The sequence below is a fragment of the Lycium ferocissimum genome, chromosome 5, assembly GCF_029784015.1.
Source record: "Lycium ferocissimum isolate CSIRO_LF1 chromosome 5, AGI_CSIRO_Lferr_CH_V1, whole genome shotgun sequence".
NCBI lineage: Eukaryota > Viridiplantae > Streptophyta > Magnoliopsida > Solanales > Solanaceae > Lycium > Lycium ferocissimum.
In genome coordinates, this window is record NC_081346.1 from 15883342 (window position 1) to 15908936 (window position 25595).

Here is a 25595-nt window from a genome sequence, read left to right on the forward strand (position 1 = left end):
TCATTGTGAAGCACTGGAGTTCACTAACCGAGAAATTCCTATCTGAGAACTTGTCAAAACTTCCTGCAGGTTCAGGCTTGAAGGAAATTTTGATGATCGCCAAACGTGACGTTTTTATTGCTGATGATCTCTATCTAAAGGATTTATTTGAACAATCTTCATCTCATCCCTTGTTCGTTTGGTATCCACAACCAAGCTTGCCATCTTTGCCTCGGCAGAAGCTGCTTGAGATTTACGGCGAAATTGGTATTCGTAATTTGTCTGATTCTGTTCAAAAGAAAGGCCTGTCTTCTGTTAATTTTGATGGACTTGAGCAGGTGCTCCCAGAAGAAATCTTCATTGGGAGGGGTTTGTTTAAGTTAATTCTTGGCTTCCTTGCTGACCCTTCACTCCAAATGGAAGCACGTAAGAGACATGAAGCTCTCAAATGCCTCATGGATGCTAGTATTTTTGCAACGTTAGAACCAATAACCATGGTTTGCAGTCTGTCACTTTCTTCTGGAGAGGTTCTGAATGCTAAAGTTAGCCAAATTATGTCTGCTGGGACAGAGAAAGTTCAAAGATCTTTATACAGAAGCTGGAAAAATCAGGTGGTCACAAGTGCAAGCTTGAGTACGCTACATATTTCTCTCAAGTAGTTGCCGAGGGAATTCTAAGGGAGAAGGAAGATTATGTTCACCAACTGGCTGAATTGATCAAGTTGGGATTCTTTCTGGAATTTGATGAGGCAGCTGTTGGGTTCTTGATGAAAACCAAGAATCTGCAGATATTTTTGGAGGATGAAGAATTCCTTTCCTCTGCCTTCACTTCTGAATAGGTATTTATGTGTACTAAAAACGCCCCATCCCCATTATGTACCCCCTAATGTCTTGTAACATGTTTATGTTAAAACTGTTGTGAAAAATGAGTTTAATATCTCAAAAAGAAGTTTTAAACTTATATCCAAATTCATGATTTTAATATTATATTGATGAGTCATTATTTTGCAATACAAATGTTATCTTTAATGGTCTTCTATTTGCAATCAAATTGAGCAAAGTTATAACCGAATATTTAATACATTAAATAGCTCTAATGATAAAATTATTATTTTGTGATCAGATTTATTATATACGTATTTGACTATTTTAAGAGCCTTAATAGCTACTACATTAAATCAATTTGAATGGTCTCTGGCAGTTGATGATAGCCTTGAATGGCTTTAAAGTTGCATGTTGTTAGCTTTGTTTTGTAACAGACCCTTCGTTTTTTTATTGACATTTACTCCTTTTTGTGGTCATTGGACTTTGCTCTCTATTAGCCTATTTTGGTCATTAGTATATTCTTATAAACGGTGGGTATCTCAGTTATTTGAGGGTATGACTTTTTGTTGCCTATATATATATTATAGTCCTTTTTCCTTTGGAGAGAGACAATAAGAGAAATACTTCTTACAATATTATAGTGCTGGGTTTTGTATAAGATAAATCTTTGTTAGATTAAATTTCACAGTTTTTGTCTTTTAGAAGAGTTTGTTGAATCACCAGTGGGATACACCCATACTAGCGAAATATCATCATGACAGTGCCATTGGCATGCCTCAAGCTATGAAGAATTCTCTACAAGTATTCGCGATCAAGCATTTTCCTCAAGTGTAAAAGAAGTTCCTACAAGTGTTCGTGATGAAGAAAAGTCCCTACACGTGTTCGTGATGAAGTATTTTCCGTAAGATTTCCAACAAAAACTTGATAATATACTTAGTCTATTCTCCGGTCGAGATACAGCATCTGAGGATTAACTATCCTGAAATATTCTGTTTATGCAGGTGGCGAGACATGGCTGTAATGGTTTGGAAGAACTCTTTTGGTTGGGTGAGCCCCTTTGTAGATGCCAAATGGGAATTCTGATATTTTCTGGTCATGCGAGTAGTCCCTTGCTCCAAGATTGGTCTTTTGTTATTAATCCTTGCTAGTTGTTAATGCAGTTTGGTTTGTATTTTAGTTGATCTAAGGTTCTATGAATTTACTAAATTTGCACTTAGAGATACAATTGCTGAAAAGTTTTATTCCTCCGTTCCATGTTTTTGAGGTTGGTCCTCTTTTATCTTCTTCCAGTTCTATAGTAATGAAAATCATTTCCTTTATTTTGCATGTTCTTATGTACTACCATAATGTTAGCCATGTATCAATTTGCTCTTTTTGCATGTTCTTATGTACTACCATAATGTTAGCCATGTATCAATTTGCTCTTTTGCAACAAGCTGAAACTTGGATTGCTACTTATGTAAATTCAGATCCTCGATGCACTCTGTGGAATATTGTTTGTTGCTTTTTGCATTGTTTGAAGTTTCATTTTCCTTCCTAATTCGTTGACCGTAGAAGTAAAAGTTAATTACTATTTGTCTCAGACATCTTTGCCTATGCTTCCTTTTCATAAACAATGTCTCTTATTCTTTTGGCTGATTTGAGATCAAGAGTTTTAGCTATTCCGGGTTTTAGGAAGGTGCTTAAAAGTTTATTTCTTGCAGACCCGTCATCTTAGGCTAAAGAGCATGTTCTTGATAGAGTCATCTTCGGAAGAGTCCTGGTGATGGGGAATAATGATGTTATTGTTAATGTTAAGAAAATTCCAGGTAATGGAAAGAAAGAAAGATGTGGAAATTTTAAGATTCAGAAGATTGTAATAATGAAATTTCGTTCGTCGATCCTATCATTATATTAAGCCTTAGTGTTGACAAGTGGTCCTGTGCGTAGTTGGTGAAAGTGACCTTTCTAATTTTTTCTACGCACTTAAGTGACAAGTGGCACATTGTATATAAAGGTTCAAGAGACGGGAAGAATATTACTGCCTTGTATTATTCATTATGTGCAAAGCACTTTATATACGACTAGTTTCTGAACACGTGCGTTGCACGTGTATTCTAATATCATGAGCTCACACTTTTTAAAATAAACAATTATATTATATTATTGAAAGATGTGTGTAAAGTATGTGCGCGCGCACGCACGTGTATATATATATATATATATATATATATATATATATATATATATATATATATATATATAGATAGCACACAAAATTTGAAGGGGAACAATGAAAAGCTGAAAATGACGAACGGTGTAATTGACATGCGAAGGTAAACAATTATATTTAGTTAGGCAAGTATATTTTGTAATTACATTACAAACATGTGATATGACCGTATATCTCGCCGAATATTTCTCTATAAACGATGTTCTTGGAGTATGCTTGACGTTCGACTGCCCTGTTATAACCATAACTCTGGTTAGCGATCGACATTAATATCCTTTAAAAGTGCAATATACAGTCATCCATGAAATCAGATGTATGAAAAATGAATTACTAATCAAGTATAAAGCAGCTGACAATTAAAATAGAGCAAAAAGAAAATAAAAGAATTTCCAACAACTAAGCGAAATGCTTCAAAAATTACTTTAAAATATGGATTGTGTAGCTAACAGGGACAACCATACTTCAACCCCTAAAAATCAAGAAGAAAAATCAACATGATTAATAAAATCAATAAGCTATTCTCAAGGAACAATGTATCCATATTACTTCCAGTAAACAGGAGAATTAAGTGAAATAGAGAATCAAAAAGTAAATGGTTGACTGATTTTCCTGTTGCTTATTGGCTCTTTAATTTGTTACATGAGTTTTTCTCTTCTTCTTTAGCATTGCCGTTCTTCTCCTCTGCTAGCTTGATACACTTTTTGCCTTTGTAGCCATGAATACTCTAGAGAGAAAATTTGGAGAAGAAAATATTCTTTTATTTTCTTTTTGATTTATATGTTTCAAGTGAAAGAATAGCATGAATTCACAAATTTTGAAATAGTAGAATACTCAATTTCAAGGCTATCATGGGATCTCTAAATTGGCCTTGCTGAAGGAGAAGAATCACTTTAAAGGTCTGAGACTCATTAATGTCAAATTAATTAGGCTGCATATGTTCATGGCCAAAATAGTGAGAAGATAACGGTAGAAGGAGAAGAAAAGGAGTTTCAGGAAAAGAATAAATGCTAAGTAATAATGAGGAAGAAAAGAATTCAATTCATTCATATAATGTGGGATATGCAAGAATTTGAAATGAGAAAAATACCAACGCTAAAGTCATTCTCTGTCTTTTCACACTCCTTATTTAAGATTTTTTAAGAAGATTAGCAATTATTATGTACTTATTGCAATTATTATGAAACAATCAATTCATTTCTCTAATGCATTGAGAACGGCTGGTTTAAGTCTTCTTTCCGGTTTGCACATACTGTGAACTTTGACATACTTTCACAAGAAAATCAATAGTTTTATTACTAATCAATTCATTTCTCTAATGCATTGAGAACGGCTGGTTTAAGTCTTCTTTCCAGTTTACACAAACTGTGAACTTTGACATACTTTCACAAGAAAATATTTAATATTTATTATAATATTTAATTTACAACGGGGGCAAAATGGTAATCCAACTTTGAAGGTAGGAGCTTCCCACTTCTGGTATAATATGATGAATAGACCAAGATTAACTCCTGAATTATAGGAGTATATTGCTGTAAATAACAAGCTAATATACAACTGTAAATAACCACTAATATACAACTAATTATGCACTAATAAAGGAAACAAAATCAGCACAATATTCTACACAATCAGTCATGCTTCAATACGCCCCTGCAAGTTGAAGGTGGGATCAATAACCTTTAACTTGGACAGTTGTTGATGAAAAAGCAGATGAGGTAAAGGCTTTGTAAGTGTGCAAAATGCGGTGACGATGTAAATCCGAACAAGCACTGTTTTATTTGCCGCACTTAATCTCTAACAAGAACAAGCACCTGTTTTCGCTGCACTTAATCTCTAACAAAGTGAAAATCGACTTCAATGTGTTTCATCCTACTGTGCAATATCGGATTTTGACAAAGATAGGTAGCACCAACAATATCACAATAGATAATGGGGGAAGCAGGCAACTGCACATGTAGTTCTACATGAAGTTTTTGAACTCAATTGACCTGAGCAAGTGCAGAAGCTACTGCACGATACTCTACTTCAGTGGAGGAGCGAGCAACAGTGCGCTGCTTCTTGGATGACCGACTAATAGGATTTGCACCGAGGTACAGGATATACCTAGATGTGGAAGTCCTGTCATTAATGTCACCGGCCCAATGTCGGACATGTCTTGCTCGTTATCTGTAACCCATGATTTTTGGTTTGTTGGAGGTACCGCAGAAGGCACTTAACAGAAGACCAATGTGTTTGGGTAGGGGCATGCATGAATTGAGACAATTTATTTACTGCGAAGCTTATATCCGGTCTGGTAAACGACATGTATTGAAGTTTACGAAGTACTTAACGATACAAAGTGGCATCCGCAGGAGGTTTATCATCCTTTAAGGATAGTGAAGCTGTGGAACTCATGGGCTTTTGAACAAGCTTAAATTCAGACATATTATGAGCTGCAAGAATATCACAAACATACTTGGCCTGAGAAAGAACGATCCCTTCTTTTGTGCGGAGAACCTCAATACCCAAAAAATAGTGTAGTTGTTTGAGGTCTTTGAGGGAGAATCTGGCTCAAAGAACCTGTATAGCTTTCTTGATAGCATCAGAGTTGGACCCAGTGATAGTTATGTCATCAACGTATACAAGAATGTAGATCAACACTCCATTTTGATGACGAATGAACAGAGAGGAGTCAGAGTTAGACTTTTGAAAGCTAATTTGAACCAAGAATTGCTTTAACTCAGAGTACCAGGATCGAGGAGCCTACTTAAATCCATAAATTGCTTTCTTTAATTTGCACACATAATGAGAAAAATCAGGATGACCATACCCAGGAGGTTGACGCATATAAACATCTTCATCCAGGTGTCCTTGAAGAAATGCGTTATTCACATCCAATTGGTACAAATGTCAATTGTTCTGAACTGTAAGCGACAAGATGAGTCTAACAGTAACAGGTTTTATCACTGAACTAAATGTAGAGTGATAATCCACACCCGGTCGTTGTGTAAAACCCTTTGCAACCAGCCGAGCTTTGTACCTGTCCTCGCTTCCATCTGATTTGGTTTTGATACGATAGAGCTATTTGCAATCAATGACATTTTGAGAAGAGGATGGTGGTACAAGCTCCCACGTCTTGTTGTTCATCAATTCCTCAAACTCAAGTTTCATGGCTTCTCTCCAGTGTTCACTCTTTTGGCTTTGGTGGATGCAACTGCAAGATAATCAAATACTTGCTTGGGTTTGGTGATATTGTTTTGTAAATGAGTAACAGGTCGGTGAGTGGAGGGTTCTTGGGTATGTGGGATAGATGTGGCTGAGGATTGGTGAAGATTGGGTGATGGGATGGGCATGGGGACAGAGTGGGTTGAGGAGGAGGGGCGTAAGGTTGTTATAGATTAAGGGGTTGTAGTAGTAGTTTGGGTGGTCCGGGTGTGTCGATTTCGGCGTTGATACTGGATAAGTGGTTGCGTTGTAGGTGGGACATCATTAGAATGTATTGGGTCAACTGGTGGTTGTGTGGAAGAGTTTGAGACAGCAGTAGGAGTTGGCTCTGCTGCTAGAGACGGACTTGAAGATGGACCTGTAGGAGAAGTCGCCGGTAGTTTTGGAGCATCCTTGATTGGCGGTGGAATCTCATAATCTGTTGGAGGCACAGAGTTGACATTAAAGTCGTTCGACTCTTTGTCCAGGATATCCCACTCTAACTTTGAAATTCTTTTATCTTTTAAGTGTGAAAATATATCATAAAAAGGAAATTTATTTTCATAAAAAACAATATCTCGTGAGATATATATCTTTTGTGAAATAGGATCATAACACTGATGGCTGTGATGGGTGTTAGAATAGCCCAAGTACACACAGGGAGTGGACCTAGGTTCTAATTTGTGTTTGGCATACGGTTTAAGCCATGGATAACATAGGCAACCAAAAGTGTGAATGGATTGATAATTTGGAATTTCTCCAAATAATCGTTGGAATGGAGAATCATAATTAAGTGTGCGGGTGGGCAGTCTGTTAATCAAGAATGTGGCTTGTTGAAAGGCAAACGACCAAAAAAATGGAGGCATGGATGCTTGGTGTAAAATGATTTTTGCTGTTTCAATGATGTGTGGTGTCTACGTTCAGCCATGGCTACTCGTTGTGGTGTGTATGGTGGTGATACAAGGTGTTTAATGCCATTGGCATGAAGAAATGACTTGAGGCCTTCAAATTCACCACCGCCATCAGTGTAAACCGAGAGTATTTTTGTATGAAAATAATTTTCAACAAGGGGTTTAAATTTAGAAAAAATTGCTTGAACCTCATTTTACTTTTAAGCGTGTATAGGCAAATGTATTTTGTAAATTGATCAACAAAAATTACATAATATAATTTTTTGTCAATTGACAAAACAAGTGACGGCCCCAAAGATCACTGAAAAGAATTTGTAAAGACTTTTTGCTCACTAGAGTGTTCTGAGAAAAAGGTTGCCGATTGCTTTTATTAGAAGAGCAGGAATTACAATAATCAAAATTTTCAGAATTTGAAACTGGAACTGAAAACTTTTGTGAGAGTGTTTTGAGCACTCTTTTATTTGGATGTCCTAATTTTCTGTGCTAAGATTGTTGAGATTCTGCCATATAAGTTTGGTAGCTCAAATTGCGTTGGAATCCTCCAGCAGGCCACTTGTAAATTCCTTGTTTATTCCGGCCTCGTGCCAACACCGCACGAGTGCTCAGATCCTTCATAAGAAAATCAAAGGGAAAAAATTCCATGGATGTCAGATTATCTTTGCAAAATTGAGACGCAGATATAAGGTTACGTTTAATTTCTGGTGCACACAAAGTATTAGAAAGCTGAAACTTTTGTTTGAAGCATTTAATTGAACATGACCAGTGTGAGTTATAGGGATTTTGTTACCGTTACCTATGCAATATCCTCAGTAGCAGTGCAGTCATTTGGACATTGAAGATTCTGAACATCAGCGGTCACATGATGCGAAGCTCCAGAATCAACAATCCAAGGCGTGGAAACAAAGTTTGCTATGGATTCCAAGTGATTGTGGGAGCATGTACGACATACATTGGCAGTATGCCCAATTCGGCCACATAGCCGACAAACTGGATGATTTTATTGAGAGACCGTTGGAGGCCAATTTGGTGACGAGGCCTGTGCATTTTGCTGCTTGGGATGTTGTGAACACCATGGTTGTCCTCGTTTATTATGGAGAGGTGCAAAATTATTTGACGAATGTTTTTGTGCCACTGCAGCTGTAATCGAGGCTTGATTAGACTCTTTATGCTTGAGGAGAAGCTCTCTGTTCGGAAGCTTATTGTACAGTTCTTCATTGAAAATGGGGTATCTCGCGCTTGGATAACTGCTGAAATTGAATCATACTCAGGTCCTAGACCACTGAGTATTTTGACTGCAAGTTCGTCATCGGGTATAGGAGCTCCAACCGTTGCAAGTTCATCAGCAGCATTCCTGATCTCGCGCAAGTACTCTGTCATACTGCGAGATTTTTTTGTGATTGTAGCCAAAGAGTTTCGGAGAATGAAGACCCTTGTATGTGATTTGTTCGCATACAGGTTATGCAGTGTGTCCCACGCTTGCTTGGAGGTGGAAGCTTTTGTGATTGCAGAGGTGATCGTCGGATCAACCGATGCCACTAAGGCATTATGGATCAACTGGTCCTGACGGAACCAAATCTTATACTTGGGATTGGGTACTGCTGAGTTGTTGACGATAACAGTTTTTGATGGTGTTATCATGGATCCGTCTAGATAGCAGTAGAGATCATGACCCAACATGAGAGACTCGATTTGCTTTTTCCAAATGACAAAATTCATTGGACCATTAAGCTTTAGGGGAAGTTGGGAACTTGGGTTGAATTGGACCAGATGGTTGGTATTATCAGCAGGAATGATAGAGTCACTTGGATTTACCATTGGTGCCATAGAAACGATAAGAAAGAATTGAAGGAGAAGAGCAGACTCGTTGGAGTTTACTGGCTTCCGATACCTTAAAGGTTCAAGAACGGAAGAATATTACTGCCTTGTATCTTATTTATGACGTGCAAACCACTTTATATACAATGGATAGACCAAGATTAACACCTAAATTATAGGAGTATATTGCTATAAATAACAAGCTAATATACAACTGTAAATAACCACTAATATACAACTAATTATGCACTAATAAAGGAAACAAAATCAGCACAATATTCTACACAATCAGTCATGCTTCAATAGTATATGTGCTTGGCCGTGTGAATGTAGTGTAGTGCAACTGGGGATCTTTTGTGGGTCTTCACTCTTTCAAAAATGACTTCAGAGAGAACAAATGTATAATTTGATCTCAAAAGTAATTTCATTTTCAAAAATAGAAAAAGACCATTTGAGTATAGAGTAGCGCATGTATATTTTTTCCTTCTTGGGTTCTTTGATCTTTCAAATCAATATGCTATTGTTCATCGTCCATCTTAATAATCACTGGTGTTTTCTTATTTTTCTACCATATGGAAAGGAGAAGGAAAAGAGTGGACAATTTGATGGAAAAAAATCGGCGTGTTTAAGGAAAGAAAGTCGAATATGGAAGTCAAAACTCTTCGGGAGAAAAAACTCACTTCTGTCCTCATTGCACAAAGGAAGTAATGATATGATGCCTTTCCTTGCTTAAATAAATTGTATAGCGAGTAATGTCAATTATATGTGGTTAGATAATTCTTTTTCAGACGAATTATTTCCTAAACTAATAGATTCTATAGGTGTCAATATTTTTATTTTCTTTATTATTGCAGTTTCTGCGACCTGTTATGCTAGTGCTAGCTCTCCATTGTTCGGCTGTGTAGTATTTCAATTAAATGTATAGATGTTGTATGTTTATCTGTCTTTTCAACTTTATGATCTATGCCCGTATCTTAATAAATGGTGTCTTTTCTGATGTATTACCGCTAGGATAAAGTAAATATGGTTTGGTCGAAAAGAGAGCACTACTTTGTCTATAATCGGAAGCAGGCCCATTTTAAGTGTATCAGTAACACCTGAACTTAAGTGAGAAGAAACTTCAGCAAAGTTACTATAATTTACTCAGAAGCAGATTATCATATTCTTTAAGAATGATATTCCACCAGCAAAAAGGTAAAGAATCTGAACTTTCTTGTAACAAAATCTCCAGCTCAATTTTAGTGTATGTGCCGAAGAAAATTCTTGCTAAGAATTATTCAGAAAAAATGTAGCGCCTTTGAAAGTGGATAGCATAATTAAATTTGTAGGTACTTTTTGTTTTTCTATTTTTTGATAGTAACTTCCAGTTTAGTTGTAGTTCCTATTAAATGAAAATAGTTTTCTAAAAAATAGTCAATATACTAATTGATTTTTGACCTTTTGTTGATTCTTGCAGGTTTGCTACAGAATTCGATTATTCTGAGATCGTATTTGGTGGTTAGTTCTTTAATCAAGCTATATTATATGTTGTTTTGCATTCGCTACTTTGGATTAAAATGCTGAAGAAAGAAGTTCCTGCTAACTTTACTGAATTAGTAGTCGTATATACTACATATGATATGTCTGGAAGTGGAACACGACATGATAATATAGGTGCACATTTCACATCATGATCAATTACAATCATAGAGATCTATTACATTCCGTTTTCATTAGCCGCACTAAACTTTTCACTGATAGAAGAGAAACAAAGGAAATGCACCAACTGAGAGATAGAAAAAAAGAGGAAATTTGAGAAACTTGAGTAACTAAGGAGATGCACCAACATGCTAATAGAAAAACATGTTTCGAAAGACAAGGTTGAGATATTAGTCATTACTAACCTTTCCTTGAGTGAAAGCTTGATGTAAAAGAGGGACGTGATTAAGACAAGTGAGTCGGCCAGCTTTCACTTGGTAGAAAAATAGTCCTTTTTCTTTCTGTTTCTATTAGCTTTTGAGTTGTCACTATTACGATATGCCATTTTTATTCCCAGTTATTTAGTTTCACTGACAGAATGAAAATTTGCACTCAATATGATATTTTCAGCATTATATATCGTTTTGGCAATCGAATATGTTTATAAGTTGCCAGTTTTCACTTTATACTTTCATGGATTTGCTGGTGTAGTTAACTATTCTTTCCATCGTTTTTGTTAGGAAAATGATTTTTGGGCAGAATGGTTGGGGGCAAAATGGGCAGAATGAGGACATTTAAGACATTTCACATGGATTATGGGGTGTTATGAACACTTACCACTTTTTGTGTGCCAATTATGCCCTTCATGAAAAAGTAAAATGATTTTTTTTTTAATTTTATTCCCTTTTTCACTTTACGTTTCCAGTAAAACTTTTTCTCTCTACTGACATACATTTAATGAGTTGTCTTTCCAAAACTTTGACAAATTTATTTTTCTTTTTCTTATTCATCTCTATCATTCAAAAAAGTTGACTATCTTATAAGTTTTTTCTTGAAAGGAGAAAATAATGAAAGGATAGCTTGATTGCTTGTACTAAATGTAGAAAATAATTTTTAAGGATAGCTTGATTGCTTGTATTAAATGTAGAAAATAATTTTTACTTGATGTATAATAAAAAATGTGTTAAGCATATACACCTAATTATTAATTTTATACAAAGAACTGTAAATGTAGAAAAATAATGCAAGGCTAGCTTGATTACGCGTTTAGATATTTTTTTTTCTATATTTAATAACCTTTTTATACTATCCTTTAGTGATGTATGTTTAAACATATTTAATTTTTTAAAATTGGATAAGTTTGTCTAAAAATTGTAGAATTAAGCTTTGATATTTTTCTCACAATCCATCAATTAATAATTATATTAAATTGTGGATTTTTCCAAGAAAATGAAAAAAATAAGATTTGGTTTACTATCTATACTGCAACAAGAATTATATATGGAGAAAATAATTTTGTGACAAAATTATAGCATAAGATAGAACATTTGATTACTTCTATAATTAAATTATTTTGTTAAATGCTAAAAACAAATTTGACTTGTCTAAACATACATAATTAAAGGATAATATAATAGGTTAAATTAGCTTTTATAACTATGATTTTAAACATATTTAATTTTTAAAATCAGATAAATTCATCTAAAAATTGTGAAATTAATTTTTTTTTTAATATATTTTTCTCACATTCCATTAACTAATATTTTTTTGTTTCTTCTAAGAAAATTAAAAGAATAAGATTTGACTTACTACCTATACTATAACAAGAGTTATATATGTGTTGCTTCGTTATGTAGAAAATAATTTTGTGATATAAATGCAGCACAAGACAGTATATTTAATTACTTCTATAATTACATTATTTTTGTTGAATGCTAATAAAAAAATTGACGTGGTTGATTTGTCGAATGCAATCATCTGATGGTCAACTAAGTCAACTATAAGAATAGGGAAAAAAAAGATTAAGACTATAATACTAACTTTTTTGGTGATAGAACTACGGCACAAGATAATACATTTGATAAAATGTATAATCACATTATTTTGGTTGAATTATAACAAAAAATTCACTACTTACCCACATTTTCTCACTCCCGTAGCTTAACTCCTACACATGAACTTGTTGTCGTATAGTAGCTAGTGTCTCGTGCAATAATGTAGTTACAATATATTTAGCTAAATCATTTCTTTTTTCGTGTACACTTATGTAGATCATGCTATGTCCTATGTTGTTATATATCATCGGATGATTTAAATCATATCTTTATAAACTTAACCTTGTTAGCCTACCTCTCTAATTATTCAAGCGGATAACTACGATTTGATTAACCCCATTCGACGGATGACACTATTCCAAAATTTGAGCGGTAACCAGCCCAACTTTTTGATCGCCGGTTCACAAGTTCGAGTATGGCCCGTGTCACAAAATTTTGTTCTTTTATCAATTTGAACATATATCGTTAACGTAATATAACAGATTAAACAAAATTTTGTAATTAAGGTTTTAAATATATTTACTTTTAAAAAATCATTAAATTCGTCTAAATATGTAAAATTAATCTTTTTCATATTTTTCTCACGTTCCATTAATTAATAATTGTATTAAATTTAGGTTCTTAAAAAATGAAAGAAATAAATTTTGGTTTACTACCTATACACAAGAGTTTAATATGTAGAAAATTATTTTGTGGTAGAACTATAGCCTAAGATTGCATATTTGAATGCTTGTATAATTACATTATTTTTGTTGAATGCTAACAAATAATTTAACTTGGCTGATCTGTCCAATGCAGTCATCTGATGGCCAACCAAGTTAAATATAGAAATTAGAAAAAATTAAAGAATTAAGACTGTAATACTAATTTTTTTGTGATAGAACTATGACACAAGATAACCCATTTTATAACATGTATAATTACACTATTTGGTTGAATTATAACAACAAATTCACTACTTATCCACATTAGTCACTTACGTAGCTAAGTTCTACACACGAACTTATTGTCGTATAGTAGCTAACGTCTCGTGCGATAATTTAGTTATAATAATCGTTAATTTTTTCATATGCACTTGTGTAAATCATCCAATGCCATATGTTGTTGTATATTATGGATTGATTTAAACCATTTTTTATAAACTTAATCTTGTTTGTATGCCCCTCTAATTAGTCAAACGTATAAATACAATTTGATTAACCACACTCGACATATGAAACTATTCCAGCCCAGCGGTAACTAGCCCAAACCTTGCGGCTGCCTCTACTTGTTCGCGGGTTTGAGTCTGGCCCGTGTCAAATTCTTTTTTACAGAATATCAACATACGTCATTAAAGGATAATATAACAGGTTAAATTAACTTTATAACTAAATTCTTAAATATATTTAATTTTAAAATCGCATAAATTCATCTAAAAATGTGAAATTAATCTTTTTGTTATATTTTTTTTCTTACATTTCATTAATTAACAATTGTATTAAATGTCGGTTCTTCCTTAGAAAATAGAAGAAATAGGTCTTGGTCCACTACGTATACATCATAATAAGAGTTATATATGTAGAAGATAATTTTGTGCTACAAATATGATAATTTTGTGCTACAAATATAGCCTAAGATGGTACATTTGAATACGTGTATAATTACATTGTGTTTGTTGAATGCTAACCAAAAATTTAACTTGGTTAATCCGTCGAATGCAATCATCAGATGATCAACTAAGTCAACTATTTGAATTAGAAAAAAATTAAAGAATTAAGACTATAATACTAATTTTGTTGTGATAGAACTACGACACAAAATAATATGTTTGATAACATGTATAATTACTTGTTTCGATTTAACTATAACAACAAATTCTCTACTTACTCACATTTACTCACTTACGTAGCTAAAATCTACACACAAACTTGTTGACATATAGTAGTTAGTGTCTTGTGCGATAATGTAGTTACGATATATTTAACAAAATCATTAGTTTTTACATACATATATTTGTGCAACTCATCCAACGTCCTATGTTGATATATATATATATGTGCAAATCATCCAACATCCTATGTTGTTGTATATTATCGATTGATTTAAACCATTTCTTAATAACTTAACATTATCTCATGTAGAGTGATCTTTCTCCTTTATGTAAAGTGATTTATCACATTTGAATTTAAGTACTTAATAAAAATCCCACAAAAATTATTTTTTTAATTAAATTAATATGCATTAAAAATAAAACACACATAATTAAATAAAAAAGATAATGAAATAATAAGTCTGGTAACATAAAAGAACATACTAATAAAATTGCATATATATCAATTTATTAGATTATTAAAAGGTGGATAAGATAATGTAGAATAAAAAAAAAGAATTAAAATCGGTCATAGATGCAATATAATGTTAATAATAATACAATTTGAATATACTATTTTCAATTAAATTAGAATTTATTTATGCCAATTAAGATAATTCTTAATGTAAGCAAAACAAAACTTTAAATATGAGATGGTAAATCATTCAGTATTTAAGTGTGTGTGTGCGCGCGAGAGCCAATTGCTTAAATTTAAAATATATAGGAATGTGGTTGCAAAAATATGAGGTACAAATTAATTGCTTACTTTTAAAATGTACATATGAGAGTATCTAAAATGCAGAAGAGTTAGTTTAAAATATATATGATGTGTATTATATATATTTCATAGTATAATAAATTAAATTATCATAATTTGAATTAGTAAATAAATTTTAAAAATAAAAATATTTGGATAGTAGTTCAATTTTAATTAAATTAACTAAAACTAAATTTTAAACATTTCATTATAAATTCTTACAAGTAAGAATTTTCAGTTGAATTTAATATTTATTCAAATTCAATTTATATAATTTAATCCAAAAGTTTTTGTAAGTATAAAATTAATTTAGATATCCAATATATTGGGAAGATAAAAATGTAATTATGCTAAGATAGTAATTATGACTTTTTTTTGAAGGGAAAAGAGGAATATTTGGAATATTTGGAGCCATTTTCTACCCATATGATTCTGCCCATTTAGCATTATCCTTTTTGTTATTGTTTTTTCTATTGGACTTTTTTAAGTGATGAAGTCTCTTTTTATATCACTTGGCTTTTGCTGCTATAACATTATTATCTTCCTTGAGAAATCTCATTGACATCACAATAGTGAGCACATTGGGAACACGAGAAAAGGCCATAAATAGCCCATTTAGCATTACATTTTTTTTGTTTTAACTATTCAAAACTTATCAAATTTGTTTCTATTTTTTTATACAAACAATAACAAACTCATAAACCTTCGGTTTATGAGACCGTCGGTTTTTTAAAATGAGAGTCGATTTTTAATTTTTTTTTTTTAACAAAACCGACCTACTAGGTCGGTTTTTTTATATCAACGCAACTGGCTCTTGAGGAAAAAAGTTGAGGTTAGAGAACAAACTTGAGGAAAAGGAAGCAAGGGAGAGAGAATATATTATGGTTTAACGATTAATCTCTGGTTTATGAGTTTGTAATAAAAAAATCTCCAAATTGACATCACTAAAACCTAGTGAGCACACTCCCATGGGACTATTTATGGCCTTTTCTCTTGGGAACACCCTGCTTCCTGTTGAAGCTTTGACTGCACAGCTACCCAGTGGGGGAAAATAGGCAAATATAATCTCTCAAAATTAAATTCCTGTTGTTGAAGGGAAATGGTGACTCTGCAACACGTACGGTTGCTACATTGTTCTTGCTGCCTGGGTTTATGGTTTCTGCTTTTGTATGAGTGATAAATTAACAACATTATGTTATATGTCAGCTTTACATTTCGTGTATAAACTATTATGACACGTAGAATGTAGTTTTATCTTTTTTGGGTTGAATATTATCTATGTTAACTGCAACTCTTCGGATGTTTCAGGCAAGTTAGTTAACTACTGAACTTTTTGGTGATTCTTTGAACAATTTTTAATCATTCTTCCACTTATTGTTGAACTATTTTATTGTTGGGCCCATCTCAGCACGGGAAGCCTCCTACTAGTACGACACTAAGTAAAGGCAACTGACTGATACCGACATGAAATTTTCAATTTCTTGCTACTTTCCTTCCATTTTCTCTCAATGTCGTTCACTAATTAATACTCCTCCCGTTTCCTTCATCCAATATATTACAAATAAATATTATTTTAATTGGTTCATTTTAGAAAAATAAAAAGAGTACTAATATAATTATTTGCGTCACCTCCCAATCGTTGCTTTGTTGATAGGATTTTAATTATCATTAATAAAAGGAGATAACAAAACAAGTTCTTAAAAAATAATTTCTTAAAGGAAAGTGTGAAGTCAATACTGAACTAGTAAAAGAAAATGAAGTGAGTACTTTCGCATAGCTTGTTTGACAATAGATTTGTGATCAACAAACAGCAATGTTGGTCTATATTCATAACTTGGTTTGTATGTGAGATCAAGTGTAGGACCGTGTCGGTTTGAAGACCTAATTTAATGTACCAAACTGACATATGTGTTGTATTATTTTCACATGGTATCGTCTTATTGCGTATATATATACACATTATATTTTAAAAATATTATTTAATTGCAAAACCGTGTCGGATGGCATCCGTTAGCCCCGCCACTGCTTTAAACCTTGTTGGAAATTGAAAGTGGGCAACCCATGTGGGTCAACCCCGATTCATGTCCAACTAAATAAATATATAGGTGTTATATATCTATTATAATATTGTAATAAATAAATAAAATGGAGAGAAATGACATGTTTATTGGGAAACCATCTGAAGAGTTGTGTCTCTTCAGATAATTAAAATGAAAGAAGTTCTAAGGCTAGGAAATTCTCACTTTTTTCCTGAGGGTGCTTCTGTAGAAACATTGAAAAAACTCTCCTCTTCTTCATGGCAATGAAGGGAAAAGAACTCTCTTCTTCTCTGTAACTCAAGTACGTCATAGACTGTGAATATTTATAGTGTAGTTTGTGTTCTTAACATGTGATTACACTATCGACTAGTAAAACAAATATTGAAGAATCCTGAGAGAACTATGTATTCTTGTACATTGTGTATTTTCCTTCATTGGCACGTAGCTATTTTAATTTGTTTCTTATCCGTTTGACGAGAACCTATAATTCTTGTACAGTTGGGGTAGTTAACTTATTTTTTTTACTTCAGTTTTCAATTTTTATGTTCGCTGAGAAATGTTTTGACGAAATTAATTATTTTTTTTATTGAGTTATTTAAAAGGTTTTAAACACTTTGTTTATAAGCCAATCCAAACGGGCTCTTAGTCTGATTTCTCATGCGAAAATAATGTATAAAAGAAACCTGATCTTTTACTGTTACTTTGCGGCTTCTTAAGTTTGGCGTCAAAGGGCAGCACTTTTTTTTATTCAAGTGTGGGTTACACCACAGCAATTGTTTGGTGCAATAATTAAGAAGGGTTATTATGACTCTCAATGAATTTTTCTAATGGAAGGATTGCCAATGTAGAATAAGGTCTTTTGATTGGGACATGTTTACTTCCTCATTGTTAATGATATTAGAGTGTTTTTCTTGTTAGTTTAATGGTGACAGAAGTAATGATTTTTTTGGAAGATTTTTTTCCCTTCGTTGTTTTCTGGAAGAAAAGGTGCACAGAGTGTTTCTTCTTTGATCAAAGTGTGTCTTTGGTTCGATTAATATGCAGAGTAATTTTTCACACTGTTTAAACATGGATTAAAACTAATGTTTAATCATGGATCAAACTCTTAAAATTGGAGAGATGGCAAAGGCGGTAAAGTTTTAAACTTTTTTTAAACTTTTTGCGGGATGTTCAAACTTATAAGTAAATAATTTTTTTCAATGAAATGAATGGGTGCACCAAATTTTTATCGAAATAAGCAACATTTAGCTTTGCCATGTTTTTCATAGTTTATCCTCAAAGCATTAACTTATAAATAAATAATTTTTTTTTCAATGAAATGATCATCTAGGCAAAATTATTTTACCCTCAAATAATTTTTTACCCACTAATACGAAATATTTTTTTTTCGGCCAACAATACGAAATTATTATTTTTTTTTTGCCGGAAAAATTATCCATATTATTTTTCTTTGAAAAAAATTTTTTTAAGCTTAGTTATTTTAGTGGGTAAAAAAATTATTTGAGGGTAAAATAATTTTGAAGGGATTTATGATGCAATAGCATTATCTCCCATTGTATAACATAATTGGCTAAAGATTGAAAATGTCCTATTTTTCAAAGTTCAAGGGTAATTTTGGCCCTTTTCCGAATTTAAAATGTCCTTTTGAGTTTTCGCTGAAAGTTTTAGTTGAGCAAAGAAAATCACTCAAAGAGATTTAGTAAAGAAAATCACTGGACACCATTAAAAAGCAAAAAGTTGTAAGGTAATAAAAGAAAACAAAAGAATAATCAGAGAAGAGAGAACCATGCAACCATATTTGATGGCACCTGACAGGTTTAAATGACGCGGTTTTAAAGAAACTTCTTGAGTAATTAAAAAACAAGTCAAACATACTTCGTTTTTTAAAATAAAACTAATAAACTTATCAAGTTCACAAGGTGTGAAAAACATCAATAAATTTAAAAATAATATTTTTATAAATTTAATCAAGAGCTTTCAAGTATATACATATATATGAATAAAATCACAAATATATATACACATATCTTTATTATATTTAAAGTTTACTGCACTACAGTTTTGATTATCAAATTTTCTTATTAGAAATTCTTTTAAAAGCTATGAGTGAAACCTTTATTCCAGAGTTGTAAGTTTAAAACATTTAAGCCACCTGTTGTACTATATGCACTACAATCATATTTGATGGGTTATGATACCTTATGTTTTGATGATTTGACAAATCCTAAGGAGCCAGATATCTCATTTGCTGCTATGTTGACATGCTCCTTGAAGAAACAGACGCATCGCCTCACTACACATGTTCTGAGTGATATGTTCATATATGAAGGACTAGATATGTTTTAAGAGGGATCGGATGAGATTAGGTTCCCAGCAGGATATGTTCATATATAAAGGACCAGATACAAATTCAAAAGGACCAGATGAGATCAGGTCCCCAGCTATTGCTTGGTCAACTGTATAACTGTAAAGAAACTAACATTGCAGCAGTGTACCAGCAGAGCATCAAAGTTGTTGCAGCCCGTTCAAGAACAGATGAGGGACCAGGTTTCTCCAGATGAGAGACCAGGTCCCTGGAGCGTTGAAAAGTCAACTCTACAGCTGTAAAGTTGCTGACACCGAGCAAGCAAAGAAAGGCAAAGAAAAGAATACATTAGCAGACTTAATAGTTATCACCTTCTCTCACCCCTTTCCCTCTACATATACAATATCATGCTCAAATGAACAAGCATTCTTGCACAATCCGAAAATTGCTCTATACAAAGTGCAAGTCTCCACCTTTCAAGGTGTTCTTCAAGAACAGTGCCTCAGCAACCCGAAGGACCAGGTCCAGAACTGAAGATGTTTTAGGTCCTTAGGTTGTTGAGTCTTTGTTCTTTTGTGCTTAAATTGTAAACCTACTCTTTCATAAAAAGAAGTTGTTTGTAAGTGTTCTAAATTCTCAAGGTTGCTTCCACAAGCTCTTGAATGGTACAATAGGCTAGAGTTAGCTTAGTTGTATTAGTGTATGGCTAGAGTTAGTTACTGTGGTGAATTCTCAAAGAGTTACTTTGAGTGATACACTAGGCTGGAGTGAGTCTATGTGTGTTAGTGTGTTTGGCTAGGGGTAGTCAAGTGTGAGGGTTGCATAAGCGTTATTGTAAGGGTGAGGGGTTGCATCTATCTTGCAATAGAGTTGTAACCTGAGTTTGCTCGGTTAGTGGAGTTGAAATCTCCTACGGGTAGTCGTGGTTTTTAATCCCTCGAGCTTGAGGAGTTTTCCACGTAAAATGTGTTGATTCTTGCCTGTGACGCATAAAGGGAATTGGACATAATAACGGTCCCTCATATACTTTGTGAAGAACGCACGAATCTATCAATTGGTATCAGAGTAGGTTCTTTCTAAAAGGTTAACACGTAGAAAGGATCTTCATCATGACTAGTTCACCAAGCCTAGAGAAAGGAGAATCTATCATAAGACCACCAAGATGCAACAGAGAATATCATAGATGGTGGAAGGGGAGAAGGAATAACTTTTCATGGCTAAGTATCTTGAGCTGTGGGACATCATTTGTGATGGCCCTTATGTTCCTATGAAAAGTTGTGAGACTGGTTCTGTGGCAGGTCCAAATATTAAGAAGAAACCCAGAGTTGAGTGACCTGGTCCCCAGAAAAGGAAGAAGGCTGGAGTGAGAGGAGGCAGTCAAAAAATATATACTTGGATAGTGAAGGAAGCCAAAGCATAAAACTGAAAGAATGAATGATTTCCTCTCACTCAAGGCCTACCAAGGAGGGAGTGTGTCTTTTGAAAATGGCAAGAAAGGTCACATTCTTGGCCTTGGCAAAAATTGGTAAGATATCCTCCCATGAACTGAAAGTGTGGCACAGAGGAACTCGATCCTTGCAATACAGAAAAGGCGCAGAATCTCCAGAAGGCATAGAGGAATCTGGTCCTCCATTACCCCACTTGAAGCTAAACATCGAGTAACTGATGTTGTATCAAGCACTTCTGAGGCTGGACAAAGAAGTAAAACACTTCCCTACTACAATAAAGAAGTAGATGTCAAGCCTTTGAAGATGACAATGGTGGTCCGAACATGAAGGAACCTGGTCCTTCTATCACTCTTTTGCTAAAGCTGATTTTGCAAAACATAGGACCAAGTAGCAGACATATTCACCAAGGCACTAACCAAGGAGTACCTTGAAAGAGATCGCTTAGAGTTGAGCTTGTCAACTAGTTGACCTTCCACAAGTTCCCTAAATGATTGGCTATGACACGAGGATGGGTACTGAAAGTGTTTTTTGGCAACATCTAACTCAGTTCTATACTGTTACAGGTATACATGGATGGCAATCTTAAGACAATACAAGGATAAGTGACATTGCATTCCTCACATACTTGGCCTTCATTTTCAAAACTTGCTCAGGAACCTGATTCCTGTGACTCAACTTAGTAGTCTCATCAGTACTTGTGTGTCTTTAAACTGCCTAGAGTGCCATGTCATTAAAATGCCTTCCCGTCAATAACCTCTAAACTATGTCAAACCTCACTATTTCTTCTCCAAAATCCCCAAATCCATCTGAACCAAACCCTAAGCCGAAGGACCTCCACTCAGGGGGAATATATTAATGAACTAAAAAAGGGGAAAACTGGCGAGGGAACTGGGTAGGTAAAAACAATATGGTACTAGTTGATGTGGTGGAAGTGAATAAGGAAGAAAAGGAAGTGGAGGACACTCCACTTAAGAGGAAGGAAAAGTGTAAGACAATAAGGGTTTGCACAGGGACATGGTGCTGATGTTACAATTTTTTTTTTTTTTTTTTTTTTTTTTTGGTAAAAGAACGAAAAAGTTAGGCCAGGAAAGACAACAGTGGTTGCTGCACAACAACCTGATGTTGAGAATGTAGAGTCAGAGGCGAAGAAAGCTAAGACTTTACATATTAACGTTCAAAAGCGTGCAATGGAAGGTGAGGAACCTGGTGCCTTTGAATCACTGAAAGTAGAGAATGCCAAACTGAAGGCGCAAGTGGAGAAACTGAATAGGCACCTGGTTTATAACTAATGAATTGCAAATGAAAGAATCGACAAGCTCCTCAAGCTGATCCATTGACCTGATCCTTCCTCCTAGAAGTTCATTTCCTTCCCTTCTATCTCCTATCTCAAATAACCCTCGTGCTTCTAAACCCTTTATGAATGTTTTGACTATTACGCTTATGGTAGTTTAATCATCACATTCTGTATTATTGGCACTGCTAAATGTTGTTCTGCTAAAATCACATTGGGCATTTTCTCTGATCTATGCAATGTTATTTAACTTGTTTGTTATTGAGTATTGCCTATGTTGTGTTGCCCAAGTGGCCATGAGTTAATGCTGATGAACTTCTTTTTGCTTGTGCTAAAACTCTTTTCGATGATGCCAAAAGGGGGAAGTATTCCGGGTAGGGGATTGATAGTTGTGGGGGATTGATATTGGTTGTTGCTGCTACTAACGTGTTGCTGTGAGATAGATCTAGGATTGATAGTTGGCTACTGTTATGTTTATGATTTGGTTCTCAAGGGGAACATCATCTACAAGTTTGTCATTATCAAAAAAGGAAAAGTAAAGTATATTCTATGTTTTGATTATTGTCAAACTGTGAAGAACCAGAAAGAGACCCGGTCTTCAATTTGTTCTCTCCGTACATCTCACTCAAGGGACTAATTGATATATGTGGGAGAGACATTTGTGGAAGACAGGGGGAAAAGGTTTGTAAGTTGGGCAAGTGAAGGTCTGATCCGCAGAGGGAATAAGTGGGATCTGGTTGGGGAATATCAAGAATGTATTTGTCATCATCAAAAGGAGGAAATTGATACATTATGCTATATTATGTTTTGATGATTTGACAAATCTTACTCAAGGGACTAGAAAACAACTATGCGTCTTGCGGTCTGAGCTTCAGGGGGAACGAATGAGAAGGCGGTCTGAACTTCAGGGGGAACAAGTGAGAAATCTAGTCCTCAGTGGGAATATGTTTCTTTGTCATCATCAAAAAGGAGGAAATTGATGAGTTATGATACCTTATGTTTTGATGATTTGACAAACCCTAAGGAACTAGATATCTCACGTGCTGCTATGTTGACATGCTCCTTGAAGAAACAGATGTAATCAGTCTCACTACACAAGCTGCAGGATATGTTCATATATGAAGGACCAGATATGTTTTAAGAGGGACCATATGAGATCAGGTTCTTTGCAGGATATGTTCATATATGAAGGACCAGATACAGATTCAAAGGGACCAGATGAGATCAGGTCCCCACCTATTGCTTGGTCAACTGTACAACCGTAAAGATATTGACATTGTAGCGGAGAGCGAAAGAGAGTTATTGTGCCGGCCGTTCAAGAACGGATGAGGGACCGAGTTCCTCCATAGAGACTGTGTCCCTGGAGCGTTGAAAAGTCAACTCTGCATACCGTAAAGTCTGATCGCAGTGCTTGAAAGCGAAGAAAGACAACAATAATACAGCAACAGAGGACCAATATGGGCGGTCACCTGCTCACCCTCTTCCCTCTACATATATAACACCATGCTCAAATGAAGAAGACAATCCGAAAATTGCTCCATACAAAGTGCAAGTCTCCACCTTTCAAGGTGTTTCTCAAGAACAGAGCCTCAGCAACCCGAAGGACTAGGTCCATAACTGAAGATGTTTTAGGTCTTTAGGTTGTTGAGTCTTTGTTTTTTTGTGCTTAAACTGTAAACCAACTCTTTCATAAAAAGAAGTTATTTGTTGGTGTTCAAAATTCTCAAGGTTGCTTCCACAAGCTCTTGAGTGGTACACTAGGCTAGAGTTAGCTTAGTTGTATTAGTGTATAGATAGAGTTAGTCACTGTGGTGAATTCTCAAAGAGTTACTTTGAGTGGTACACTAGGCTGGAGTAAGTCTAGGTGTATTAGTGTGCTTGGCTAGGAGTAGTCAAGGGTGAGGGTTGCATAAGCGTTATTGTAAGGGTGAGGGGTTATGGGATTTAACTTTTAGCTTGCAATAGAGTTGTAACCTGAGTTTGCTTGGTTAGTCGAGTTAAAATCCTATTGGGGTAGGTCGTGATTTTTAATCCCTTGAGCAAGGAGCTTTTCACATAAAAATCTTGTGTTGATTCTTGTACTGCACTGCATAAGGGAACTGGTACACAACCAGGTCCCTCATATACTGTTTGGTGAATACACAACCTCTATCAATATTATTATTGGAGTAGTATTGTCGCGATAAGTATGATCAGAAATGATAATGGGGACGGCAAAAGAGCACTATAAGCACTACAAGCAAATTCTCAATAGGAGGTGAAGCAAATCCACTTATAGAGGATCTTCGTCAGGCTGTTACAAATCTGTCTGCAAAGCTTTATGCTAAGGATGTTCACTTCCTCATGGAACCCATCCAGGTCTATCTCTTTGCATGCATTCTCACTACTGTTCCAATTCCTGCAGACCCTTTTTTTTTGTTTTTTGTTTTGTGAAAACGGAGGAGTAGAATAAACAATTGTCATTATTGTAATTTCAGAATGCAAAGGATAATGAGTACGACAAAGGAGTGAATCCATCACTGGAATTTATGATAACTTCAAAAGATATTACTGAGACTGGTGCTCAGGCTACACTTTTGATATTCAATAACGAGAAAGGTTTCTCTCGTAAGAACATAGAGTCCATATGCAGTGTTGGACGTTCCACTAAGAAGGGCAATCGCAAGCGTGGCTACATAGGCGAAAAAGGTAATCCAAAATTCATCTAGTAGAATTCATTTACTGAAGGTTTACCCATCCATGGAGTCACTCAACTTTTAATTTTAAAAAAAATTAGCTTAAAAAAATTTCCACGTCAGTAAAATCAATCTGAAATATCGTTTGAACTGGTTGAGTGACTTTGTAGGTGAAATGACAATAGTTGAGTGACTTTTCTATTACAAAATAAAGTTAAGTGACTGGCTGAGATACTTATCATTAGTTGAGTGACTTTTGTGTTACAAAATAAAGTTGAGTCACTTTTGAGATAAAAGTTGTTAGTTGAGTGACCATCATGCCCATATGTGTATCAACTGGTTGTTCCTAAATTTTCACCGTTCTTTTTTGCACTATGATCGTGTGTCCAAACTTGGCTGGGACTGTTTTTGCTTTACTAGTTTGTAGTTTAGTTAGTGAAAATGTTACAGTGCTGCTCCTACTACTTGTCATGTGTGTTGGCAGAGGCGGAGCCGCGATTGAAAATTTATTGACTAAATGCTAGGATAGCGATATTAGGTGTTATTATGTTGTTTCGAATTTAACTTTTTGTACATATTTAGTGTATTTCTTAATATAAATATAGAGTTCAGATTAAAGCTATTGGGTTCACGTAACCTTCTAGCTTTGCTCCTGACTACTGTATGCCCCTTTATGGTTTAGTAATAAGCTCTAAGTTAGCCAACGTAAAGTGGGTGAGAGTAATTCATATTCAATTATTCATCAAAAATCATTTTCTCCTTTATGTTTTTCCAATAGTTTAGAGAACCTATGCT

The 25595-nt window shown here is 34.4% G+C and overlaps 1 protein-coding gene across 1 annotated transcript in view; it reads left to right on the plus strand.

Annotated features, from left to right (window-relative positions):
- LOC132057599 (protein NO VEIN-like) overlaps positions 1 to 24993 on the plus strand; it is a 25705-nt gene extending 712 nt beyond the window's left edge. The window contains exons 2-3 of the mRNA XM_059450225.1: positions 24603 to 24813; positions 24971 to 24993. Coding sequence (XP_059306208.1) covers positions 24603 to 24813; positions 24971 to 24993 — 234 coding nt within the window. The remainder of the gene's footprint in view (positions 1 to 24602; positions 24814 to 24970) is intronic.
- Positions 24994 to 25595: the final 602 nt, after the last annotated feature.